The sequence below is a fragment of the Mustela nivalis genome (genome assembly GCF_964662115.1).
Source record: "Mustela nivalis genome assembly, chromosome: 3".
NCBI lineage: Eukaryota > Metazoa > Chordata > Mammalia > Carnivora > Mustelidae > Mustela > Mustela nivalis.
In genome coordinates, this window is record NC_139022.1 from 90,599,370 (window position 1) to 90,612,042 (window position 12,673).

General features: G+C 36.6%; 2 protein-coding genes across 9 annotated transcripts in view; both read right to left on the reverse strand.

Annotated features, from left to right (window-relative positions):
• IPO11 (importin 11) overlaps positions 1-12,673 on the reverse strand; it is a 217,511-nt gene that overhangs the window by 54,089 nt on the left and 150,749 nt on the right. For 4 of the 8 annotated variants that reach the window (XM_082725885.1, XM_082725884.1, XM_082725887.1 and 1 more), the window contains one exon: positions 1,850-2,844. The exons of the other annotated variants lie outside the window; for them this stretch is intronic. In XM_082725885.1, the coding sequence (XP_082582011.1) occupies positions 2,823-2,844 (22 nt within the window). In that variant the 3' untranslated portion in view covers positions 1,850-2,822. Of the gene's footprint in view, positions 1-1,849; positions 2,845-12,673 lie in introns of those variants that run through there. 8 annotated transcript variants of the gene reach the window in all.
• Positions 1,850-4,670, reverse strand: LRRC70 (leucine rich repeat containing 70). The gene is made up of 2 exons (XM_082725892.1): positions 4,397-4,670; positions 1,850-3,897 (listed from the first exon to the last, which is right to left on the reverse strand). Exon 2 carries the CDS (start codon positions 3,884-3,886, stop codon positions 1,991-1,993), a length of 1,896 nt encoding a protein of 631 aa, XP_082582018.1. The 5' UTR covers positions 3,887-3,897; positions 4,397-4,670; the 3' UTR covers positions 1,850-1,990.

Below are 12,673 nucleotides of genomic sequence, written 5' to 3' on the forward strand. Positions count from 1 at the left end.
TAGGGGTGGTGGGGTGGTGGGGGAGCGGGGAGGGTGGAGAGATGTGGCTTTAATTTCTCTGAAATTTCTAGTATAATCTCAAAGCCATGATCCCCAGACCAGCACTATCAGCAAACTTACCCACACACACACACTCAACAAGCCCCACTCCAGACCTACTGAATAAAGAATTCTGGGAGGAGTGGGGGGCAACAATCTGTATTTTAACAACCCAGGTGATTCTGGGTTTGAGAAGCACCACCTTAAGGTATATGGGACAACACAATCATTCTTATCATTACCTCAGGTTCACAATACAGACTCAATAATTACCACTTGGTTTAAATACTCCCAGACTGTTTCAGGCTAATTTTATACAGGAAGTATTAACTTTTAATAATAAAAAAGAGAAATGTGGGGGAAGAGGAAGGACAGCACAAACATGAAATACGTAACATTCAAGGAAAAATTTTTTAACACGTATTTGTAGTTCAGGTCTCTGTTAATAGATCAAGGATGGGCACTTACTATATGCCCAATATTCTACACAGTATGAATTTATACTAATAGAGATAATCCATACATAGTCTCCATGGCTTGAATTACCATCTATTTACATTAAAGATTCCCAATCAAGGCCACTTCCTGGAAGCTCTTTCATCTTATTCTTCCTCACTTACCTGTCTCCCAAAGTCATGACTCAAATGGTTGATGTTATTGTTAAGACAGGATCATATACTTCTGGTGTACTAGACAAATGGAAGTTTACAAATTATTAACCTTTACTAGACAGATCTCTCCTGTAATCTTCTGCTTTTGGGATATTTCTACTTGTAGATCAGATGTGTATCTCAAATTCAGTGTATCCAAAATTGAACTCATTATTTTGTCCCCACCCATACCCCTACTTCCTTTTGATTCCTTTGTTCATTAAATGCAACCAAATGCTGCCTAAGCCAAAAAATTACCATCTTTGATTTATCCCTTACTTGCCACCCCTTAGCCAACCACCAAGCTCCAGAATCCATCCATCCATTCTCTTTTCCACTACTCTGGCACAGGTCTCTGGTACCTCACCCCGGGATTGGTGATGCAAATTCCTACCCAATTAACTCTGCATCTAGTCTCATTGCTCCTTCCAGAAAGAAATTACCCTGTAAACGGTAAATCTGATTAAGTCATTCCACTATTTCAAATCCTTCCATGGCTCCCTGCTGCTCTAAGGAAAATATTAAATTACAATATCCTTCACCATCTGGTATCTCTCTCCAGCTGCAAATCTTACACCACCACTCATAACTGGTCACACTGAATGTTACTTCATGAAAAGCAGCATTCTTTCTCTTTCTTTGACTTCTGTGATACGAAGTTACCTCTACCTATTACTCAACTCTTTTCATTTCTGCTTATCCTTCATGATCCAGTCTCAGTGTCATTGTTCTCATAAAGCCACCTACCACTTCCACTTGATGTTATACTCAGTAGCACCTCTGCCTGCAATACTTACCATCCCATAGAGAAACCATGTGCCTCCTCTAGATTTCAAGTTCTACCAAGAATAGGAGCCATGCCTATGTTGTTCACAATTAGCACCTAGACAGCAGCATAGCATGAAATGAAAAACATGTGCCCTAGAGTCAGACAGACCTAAAAAGTGTTATAAACAGTAAGAATTTGGCACAGTTTCTTAAGTTCACTTTCCCTAAGGTTCCTTACCTGTAAAATGTAGAGAGTTACAAGGTTTTTTAAGGATAAATGTGATAATATGAAGTATTTACTAGCATAGTGCTTAGTACACAGAAACGTTAGTATCATTACTTAATACAGCACCTATTGAAGACATATGCTGAATGAATACAGTATTCGTAAATTATTAAAAACATGTATTTATTAATGCTAAGCTCATATAATTCATTATATTTCCAAATAAAATTTGTAAATCTTTAAGGAGGCTTCAGTTGAATTCATGTCCATGGCACTGAAGTTTTCCTGTAACTAACATTAAGCTGAATTATAAAGCAGAATGTTCAAAGAGAATGACTTGTGCCTCACTTTCAGGAACAATTTGTTTGTGAAGCTGAATCTGCTCCAAACCAGGGCTTTCTAAAGAATGTGGGGAAGTGTTACAAATTGAGGCAGTTACGTTATACCTCGCTGACTGATAAAAGCTGTAGTATTCAAGTCTATTTTCCCCTGAGTTTTCTGGTGCCTTTAGTTTTTGCTTAAATTGAACAACTTTGTAGATCAAAAAAATGATTAAAACACAAGCTAAGATGAAAAAAGCCAGCAAAATGTGAAAAGCCTCATTCAACTTTTCAACTTCTTGTGTACAAATGAGAGATGTTTTCCCTGACACCGAAGCATCATCAATCAGTAGAGCACTGTTTTTTTCCAAGTTCAAGTTAACAGAAGAAGTAAGCTGTATTTGCACAGGTAACACTGCAGTAGCCTCTAATGGATTACCAAATGTATTCTCTTGAAAAAATCTATTGGCAGGTGCAGTAGGACTTCGTTCCCAGAAAGTAACGCTCTCAGTATTTTCCAAATGTTTCCCATTTGTGGTTACTTTATGCCAGGCCATCATTAACGCAGTAGTCTTGTGGTGAATATGAAGAGATTTTATAGCCCAAGCTCTGGATACATTTGTCGAAGATGTAACACAATTTGTAAAGTCAGTCCACTTAATAAAATGCAATGCTCTGCCACGCATGGATGGGGGATTCTGACAATAGATGTTTAGCGTAATGGCTGAAGATGCTAGCCAGTCGCGAAGGCCCAAGAGTTTGCAGTTACATTCCCAAGGATTAGAATTTGCCTGAAGATGAGTCAGTGAAGACAATGGCTTAAGGACCCTTGGATGTAAGTCTGTAAGATTATTAAATGACAGATTAAGGATCTTCAAAGATGCTCCCATGTTTTCAAACGTATCATTATCAATGCTGATTATTCTGTTTCTATCTAACTTAAGGTAAATTAAATTCTTTAACAAGCTAAATGTGTCAGAATTTAAATTTTCTAAATTATTATGACTTAAGATCAAATGTTTAAGATTATTAATTCCACTAAACCCATCCCTAGCAACATTTTGAATTCTTGAATTTTTCAGAAGGAGGTACTCCAAGTTGACAAGTCCTTTAAATGCAAAGGGCTGTATTGCTTCAATATGGTTATGAGACAAAGAAAGTCTTTTAAGGCTCTTAAGTACTTCAAAAGCATTTGATGGTACTTTTGTTAAATTATTACCTTCTAGATACAAACAATCCAGGTTTCCAAGATGTTGAAAGCCTAAGTCTGATATCCTCAAAATTCTATTGTTTGATAAATCAAGTATCCGTAGAGCAATCATGCCAAAAAAGGTACCACTCCCCAGGATAGTGAGACGATTCTTTCGTAGATTTAAGTACTGTACTGAAACTAAATCATTAAATACTCCTCTTGGAACAAAAGCTACTTGATTAGACTGTAAATACAAAGTACGAAGATTGGAAAGTCCCTCAAATATTCCAGGATCCAAGCGCTTTATAAAATTATTATTTAGATATAGAAAATATAGATGCCTCAGCTGAACAAAGGCTTTTGGATACACATACGCAATGCAAGAATTATCCAAATACAATGCTGCAAGAGAATGAAGTCCTGTTAATTCACCCTCATTAATGTGAGATATATTGTTTCCAGTCAGATACAGAAAAACTGTACTTTCAGGAAAATTCTTAGGAATACTTGAAAGGCCTATGTTACGGCAGTTAATATGTCTCCCAGTGCAGAGCTGGCAAACAGACGAACATCCAAGAATCTCTTTATGTAATAAGAATAGAAGATAACAGGTAACAAGTAGAAAAAGTCGTAGGCAAGGCAGAGAAAAATGTAATCCACACATAGCCCTGTTCTTGTTTTTTCTGTTCATATCAGACTTGGCTATAAAAAAAGAAGGTAAAACTTTAAATCATCAGTAAGTTCTCAAAATTGTAGTGCTACATATAATACTAAAAATTCTGTATTCTTTTATTTTTATTAGTATCAGCCAACAATACTAAATATTATCAACTGTACTGTGGTGATAGCATAATATGTGAGTTTGGAAGGTGTTCTAGGATTAAAACCTCCAGGCCATTAATCCACTGCTTGACAAAATGATAATTTAAATTTAATGAACTGCAAAACAGTATGTTTGCTAAAGCTCATTTAAAACATTATATCTGACAATAACAAAAGTGACAAATGATGAGGTAGGGATAATGGTCTTTGGATATAATATGTCCCTTTACCAAATTAAATTTGTATCAATTAAATATTTTAATTTATGAAACTACAAACTCACTACAAGAAAGCAATTAAACTCTGAACTATAGCTTTTCACAAAAGCAAATTATTTTCCATTTCAGTTAAAAGTTTATATGTAAATAAATAATCTTACCGAAACCAGGAAATTCGTATTATTGACACTCGGCTGATTCGAGTAAAGGTTTTCTTTCTAAATCTGAAGAGCGACATTTCTAAACTCCATTTCTTTCTGTGGCACTGTTGACCTCCACCCCTCCACCTTTTTTTTTTCCCCTCTCTTTTTTTTTTTTTTTTTTTTTTTTTTTGAAGTCACAGTTTGCTCAGGAAACACCACTCTTCACATTGGTTCCTCCACAGTCAGTGTGTAAAACAGAGGTTGCCATGGATACAGGAAACTGAGAGACAGGAAGTAATTTTATCTGTGTTTCCAAAGTATTGTTGAAAGGAAATCTCAGGAACTTATTTTTTTCAGAAAGCAGTTAATTTGTGTTTTCCTAACACACATACCTAAACATCTGATAATTTAAAAAATAAGTATTTTAAAAGGAAATGTGAAAATTTTAAATATTCAGAATGAACAAACTGTAGCCATCAGGAACAGATAAATTTTGAATAGAAAAAGGTGAAATAAAAGATAGAATAATATAATTTTGGATAATTTTTTCAAATGTATATAGTATTTACATTTCTTTGAATATATATTACAGACTAACTTTTAGTCCTTTAAAAATAAAGGAGCAAAAACAAGAAATTTAGAATGGTGAACATAAATGTTGTTCACTAACCTCTCTGTTCTTCCTTTTTAACTTTTTAAAGAGATTTTTGGATACAAAAAATATTCAATATCACCACCAAGCACCTTAATTTATTAAGGTATACACCTTGCATTGCAAAATGATATAAAGTTGCACTGGCAAAGGTTACCTTTGGCAAGAAAAGCTGGGGAGAGTGAAAGGGACACTTCAACTACTTTTTAACATATATACATCTGAAATGGTATGAATCTATTAAATAAAAATCTGTGTATACTATAATATTTTAGAATAATGATTTAAGAGTTAACTATAAACTGCTTATATTATATATTGTTAGACATTATTTTTCAAAAAAGCTCAGTGTTTAGGCTTTCTAATTCTGACTTTGATTATTATTACTAATACTCTGATAATACACTTAAAATACCAGTAATGATATACCTATAATTGTATAGTAAGTCCTTCGTTATTAAAGCATCTTTTACATCACGATAACAATATTTCAGATAATATGAATTATTTCCCTACTAAATATTTGGTAAAGTACCCACCACTTTCTATGACAATAAAAAATCAGAGGTACATACTAGGTAACAGATCTTTTATCAAAATGGTTTATAATTTTCAGAACTATCCTTTGTGGCCAACAACTGTTGTTGCTACTGAATGAAGAAATTGGTAAATTACCACCAAAAAAACCCCATATCAGATAAATGACATGAATTAGAGTAAAGATGGAATAAGAGCTAGGTTTCTCAAATCCATTTTGTGTTTAGTGTTTTCACTTACATCATAGTGAAGGATTTTTCAATTGTGTCATACAGTTTAGAGTTATGATGGGGTTCTGGACCCCATATCCCAAAATATGGCACTGTGGCATAGAGAATACTCAAATCTGAAGGAATCTGAGAAAAAGGCTAAGTGTGAAGGACTCTCTCTGATCCCTTCTCTACCTCCAGCCACACCCTCATACCTTGCCTTTACTCCTGAATGAGGTCATAAAAACTTTATGTGAGAGGTGCCTTGAACTGTAGTGGGAGAAAAGGAGCATCTTTATCTCTGAAGACAGAGACGCTGAGAAGAATCCAAAGAGGCCTGCAAAATTTCCCTGTTTGCTAAACTCACCTCATACCCTGTGCCCTACTCTCTCATTCCACAACTTTCCACTCTGCCTCAAACCTAGCATAAAAACACAGATTTGGGACATGTAGATGGCTCAGGCAGTGAAGCGTCTGCCTCTGCCTCAGGTCATGGCACAGGGTCCAGGGTTCAGGTCCTGCATCCGGGTCCCTGCTCAGTGGGGAATCTGTTTCACCCTCTGCTATTCCTCCCACCCACCCTACCTCACTTGTGCTCTCTTCCCCTCTCCCTCTCTCTCAAATAAATAAATAAAATCTTTAAACACACACACACACACACACACACACACACACACACACAGATTTACAATCCTCTTTGGGTCTTCACTTCCTTTTGAGGGCTCCCATGTCATATAAAACTTAAAGCATTAAATATATATGCTTTTCCCCTGTTAATCTTGACTTCGTCAGTTTAATTTTCAGACCCACTCAGGGACCCTGAAAAAGTCAAAGAAAATTTTTTCCTCCTCTAGAATTTAGAAGAACTCATTGACATCAAAATAAAATTTAAAGTAAAAACTACCAGATGATAAGATTAGAACATTAATAAATCTTGTCCTCCATTCCAGAAATATCCAAAGCACACAAAAATATTTATTCTTACTAGACCTGAAAATAAAATTTTTAGTAAACTACACTAAATAAAAATGACAGAATAATATAAATTTTGTCTTTCTCCTATTGCAAAAGCTGAGGTAAACTAAAGCATCTACAACAAACAATAAATCTAAACCCAGTATCCAGAATGACAGTTTATTAGCCTTTCTGTTCACAGGGTCCATAGGGGTGCTGCTGTTACAGACAGAGATCACTACTACAGAAGAAAACAGAAATCAAGACCTTAAAAAGGTGATACAGGAACAGAATTCAGAGACCTCCTCATCTTACTGGCTATGAGCACATCATTGATTAGTGGCACAACTGGCCACTAAGGTTTTAGATTAGAACTCAAGTTTCTCAACTTCCTGCTACACTGACTAGAAGGTATATGTCCCCATGCTTTAACTACTAACACTTCACAGCCAAATCACATTATTTAGGTAATTAAAACCATCTCATTATTACCTCATCAATTCCCTAACATATTTGGTGAAATCTTCATATGATCTCCAAGGAACAATAATGTTCCCCAGTCTGAACTGTGACATTTTGATTTTGCTCTAGAGTAACACATCAAAATGGTTCCTCAGATTCCTTTTCTGATTCCCCCTAATTTTCATTAGAACAATTTCTGAACCCGACATTCAGCCTCCTAAGAGCCTCCTCATTTTTTTCCCTAGGAAATTGACTCATTGAATTATTTTTTTCTCTCTCTTCTTATGGAACCTTCATTAACACTGCCTTCAAATAATCTCATATAGTTCAAATAGTTCAAATCCATTTTCTTTTCCATTCAGAAATTTCACAAGAAAATGAATAAATCAATTATTCTATTACCACTTTTAAATATATACCTCCTATATTTTTTAGATATATAGCGTCTACATATAAGCCAACCAAGATGGATTTACATAGAAAAAAATAGTTTACAATAGTGCTTACTGATCTTACAGATTTTAAAAGACCTCAAAATCAAGAGAATCAAAATCTGAAATGGTGTTTACAATTAAAAATATTCTGGTAACAATTAAAAAATATTATTTTGCTCAATGTAGGAGGAAATTTTAATGAAGAGCAGTATCTCAATACAGATAATCAGCTGCAAGGGAAAAGAACAGTAACTACACAGTGGAGCAATCACACATCTTCATGAGAATTAATATCATTAATGTGAAACTGGTGGACACCATGTGCCAGTGGATGTGGTATTTCAGGAAGGACAGCATCAATCACTTAGGTAATATCCCAACCGAGGATGCATAACTGCAATCTAATCAACAGAAATCATCAGACACATCACAAATGAGGAATATTCTATTCTGGGAAAAGAAAGGGAGGGAGGGAAACAAAGAAAAGGGCTGTATTCTTCAAAAATATTAGTCACAGGAAATAAAAACTCAGGAAATAAGAGAGACTCAAAGAGACTATAAAGACATGACAACTAAAGGCAATACTTAAGCCTACACTGAAGCATTTAGGAGCAAAAGACCATAATCTATTCAACTTACATGCAAATTATTCTGAAAATAAAGCAGCAAGAGTGTGTGTGTGTGTGTGTGTGTGTGTGTGTGTGTGTTTGTAATGCATGCATACATACGAAATGGACGGGGGTGAGGGCACACACTAACAATGTCCAGAACATCATGCTCCTGAAACTAGAGATCAGTGGGGGAGACAGTTAACTTAAAAGCATTAGACACCCAAATGTCCTTTGAGGGCTAAGGTGATAACACCCGTGCAATGGAATACTATTCAGCAAAAACAAAAACAAAAATATCAATATTCTAATGACACATACAACAGCTTAGGCAAATATAAAAAGCATTATGCTGCTTGAGAAGGCCAGTCTCAAAAAGTTATACACTGCTTGATTGCATTTATATTACATTCTCTAACAGACACAATTACAGTGAAAGAAAACAGATGGATGGAAGCTAGTAGTTGGGAGTCAGGGAGAATGGGATTCCCAAGATATAGTGCACAAGGGAGTGTCCTCAGGTGATGAAGCTACTCACCTGTGTTCTGACTGCGGTGCTGGTCGTGCAATCTACATGTATGAAAATTTATATTAATGTATAACCTCCCTTGGAGTCAATTTTACTCTATGTAAATTTAACAAGGTTTAAAAAGAGTCCTTATATTTTAAAATACAAATAAATATTTGTGGCTAAAAAATAAAATACATATGAAAAACTACTAGACCAAAACTTGTTTGATTTACAATCACTATCAGTTTTATAAAGGAAAAACAAGAGTGTTCTGGAGCTACCGGAAAGCATGTCAATTCACAGTCTATCAGGATTCTGAGGCATGAAAAAGCTGAGCACATTCCAAAGAGAGAGAACGGCAAGCATGGCTGGTAGAAATGACTAAGAGAGACCAGGGTGGAATAGGGCTCAAGAGGTAAAACAACTGGTTGTCCCATGGAAACCACTAACGGGTTTTGAACTAGAAGAGGAATAAGATCATTTCTGCTTTTAAAACATGGCTGTCATCTTCTCTGTGGAATATGGCTTGGAGGAAAGAGCCATTTAGGAGGCTAATGTAACAGCCTAGGAAGAGTAAGTGGAAGATACTGGAAATGGAGGGTATGGATTTGAGATATATTTAGAGGTGCAGTCAACAGCTTTGGTGATGGATTACATGTGAACAGCGAGACGTCATGTTGCCAAAGACAATTTCCAAGTTTTTGACATGAATAATTGGGTGTTCGGAACTATCCAAGACTGAGAAGAGAACAATGCATTGGTTATTAAAATATATCCAATTCAGGCATATTATTGGGAGCCTATGTGTGTCAAACATTGTGCTAGACTCAAAGGATACTAAAGATAAAATCTGTTCCCTGATTTCAAGGAACCTAAGGTGTTCTGTGAGAGATTAACTGTTCATGATATTATTATCATCATGATAATAATATCCTGACCATGCAGGGTATTCTATAAGCGAGTACCCTATGTCTGGTGTTAAGCAGAGAAAAAAAAAAATCTGTAAAACATTATCATCACCACAACCAGAATTTATTTATACTGAGCATACACCACTTCCTAAGCATTGTCCTAAGTACTATACATGCATTATGTCAACTTAATACACAGAACAATCCAACAGTGTAGCTCTATTTTATAGATGAGGGTAGAGATATGTTAAATACCTTGCTCAAGATCACACAGTGATTTCAGGAGCCAGAACTCGAATCTACACAGCGTGGTTCAGAGCCTAAACCATAAGCCTTTCACTATACGCCCTACACACATGGGTCCGACCTCCAAAAAGCCCAGAGGTAAAATACATAAAAAGCACAAAAACAGAGCAAGCAATACATGATAATGAATGTATGATGCAGTCCAAAAATTTCAAGAAGGAAGAAATCGCTTTTAGGCTGAGAAACTGGAAGGAGTTTGACAAATGAACAAATGGAAGACAAATAAAAAAATGTCCAAGGATGGCAAAGATTTCAGGTAAGGCAACAAAACTGGGGCCCTTTCGCCTGGGTGGCTCGGTGGGTTAAGCCGCTGCCTTCGGCTCAGGTCATGATCCCAGGTCCTGGGATCGAGCCCTGCATCCGGCTCTCTGCTCAGCAGGGAGCCTGCTTCCTCCCTCTCTCTCTCTGCCTGCCTCTCTGCCTGCTTGTGATTTCTCTCTCTCTGTCAAATAAATAAATAAATAAAATCTTAAAAAAAAAAAAAAAAAAAAAAACTGGGGCCCTTTTACCACCCAGAATTCCACCTGCTTTCTCCAGTTTCCTTTCAACCTATAGTCTCTACTCCAAATCTTTTTCCTGGATCTCTAATAAATCTGGGGATTTAAGGGCTCCATTACTGATGAATGTTAACAAAAAGAGCACATGCTGCTGTTTCGTGTACATTCTATGATTATGTTAAGTGTTTGGCAAATGCAAACTGAGGGTCAACTTGACACAACCACTCTGTACAGATGAGTCAATGGAAGCTTCTTCCAGGGCTTCCCGGAAATAACTGCCAGTTTCTCAAAGGTGAAAGAGAAGCAACAGGAGTAATGAATGAATAGGAATAATGAGCAAAGTGAGCACTGGCAGGCATGCAAAAGGTATCTGCATGCAACAGCTGCCAGAAAGGCAATGTCACATAAATAGTAGGTAAAACATGCATCTGAACCCAAATTTAGCTCTCCTCTCCATCATGATGTGTATTTTTCTCTCTCTGAAACTGCTGGAAAGAGTGAAAGCAGAAGCTCAAGGAAAAGAATCCCTTAATAAACCGTATCGCTCTTCAAGCGATAAGGGTATATTAGCTACACAAGAAAAACCAGAAAGCACACAAGGATCCGTGATTTTACTCCTTTTATACCCTTATTGGAGACAGCTACTCTGTCAATTATTTTAGGCCTAGACTTGATACTTCAATCTCGTTCACAAACTTCTCTTCATCTCACTCTACTTCAAAGTCATCTGAACCATAATTTTGGTCTCTTGGGTGATATGTTTACAAGTTTAATGCTATACAATGGTTGCTGGTTTGTTAAGGGTACCGAGGTCTGTAAGATGACTGCCACCTTACGAAAAGTTCATCAGAAGCATTTATCTAATTTGTAGATGGGGTACCGGTCCTAGATGAGAGGAAGACATTGTAAATATAGTCTCATATTCACATGCATTCAGAAACTTTCCTTAGTAGTTAGGACAGGAGACAGAAGACAAAAATAATAATAATAATAATAATAATAATAATTGCTCTAAGATGCAAGGGCACATTGAATAGTATGTCCTAAGGGTGCCAATGGGATGTATCACCAACACACAGGAGGGTGCTCTAGCACTTAACAGGAATCTTTAGAATACTGCTCAGTGTTGGTTGTGTCAGTACCGTAGGCTTTATAATTGGACAGGAATGTAGGGGCATTTAGGTTCTGCTGGAACCTAAAGTAACTCTTACTAAAGTAACTTTACTCTGCTCGAACCAGAACAAAGTGAATCTTTACTGGAAATGAAAAACAAAATGGACTATTTCCATTCAAATTCTAAGGTAAGGGAATAGAAACACTTTCAAACACTAAAAAGGATGGAACTTTTGCAGGGAAAGGGGAAGAAAGGAAGACTTCAAAGCACTGACAGAAAAACTGAAGTTCAGCTTTAAGAAAGGAGTTTTATGGGCACCTGGGTGGCTCAGTGGGTTAAAGCCTCTGCCTTCGGCCCAGGTCATGATCCCAGGGTCCTGGGATCGAGCCCCACATCTGGCTCTCTGATCAGCGGGGAGTCTGCTTCCCTTCCTCTCTCTCTGCCTGCCTCTCTGCCTAGTTGTGACCTCTGTCTGTCAAAGAAATAAAGAAAATCTTTAAAAAAAAAAAAAAGAAAAAAAAAGGAGTTTTATAAATGACTATAATCTTTCAATAAAAAAATTAGCAAGCCCAGGAATTAGTAATTTATCTCTTTTTTCACAAAACTGCTTTGTCTACAGATAAAGGTAGTAAAGCTGCAATTATGGCCCCAATTGTTCATCTTCCTAAACCACCTTGTCTGTATCCTCCAGCTTCTATTAGATTAAAGCTAACAAAATTCAGTATATGAATATTTTTTTTAAATTTTATTTATTTATTTGACAGAGAGAAATCACAAGCAGATGGAGAGGCAGGCAGAGAGAGAGAGAGGGAAGCAGGCTCCCTGCCGAGCAGAGAGCCCGATGTGGGACTCGATCCCAGGACCCTGAGATCATGACCTAAGCCGAAGGCAGCGGCTTAACCCACTGAGCCACCCAGGCGCCCCTCAGTATATGAATATTAACCAGCTCAAAAGTAGGCATGTTATTCAATTTCTGTTTGGGAAGAAAACCAGCCTATAAATTCACAGCAAGAACCAAAAAATACATATGCATAGCCTAGTCAAAAAATAAAATCATTAAAAGCTTCATCACAGAGGGATTTTCCCCAGTTGAACTGAAT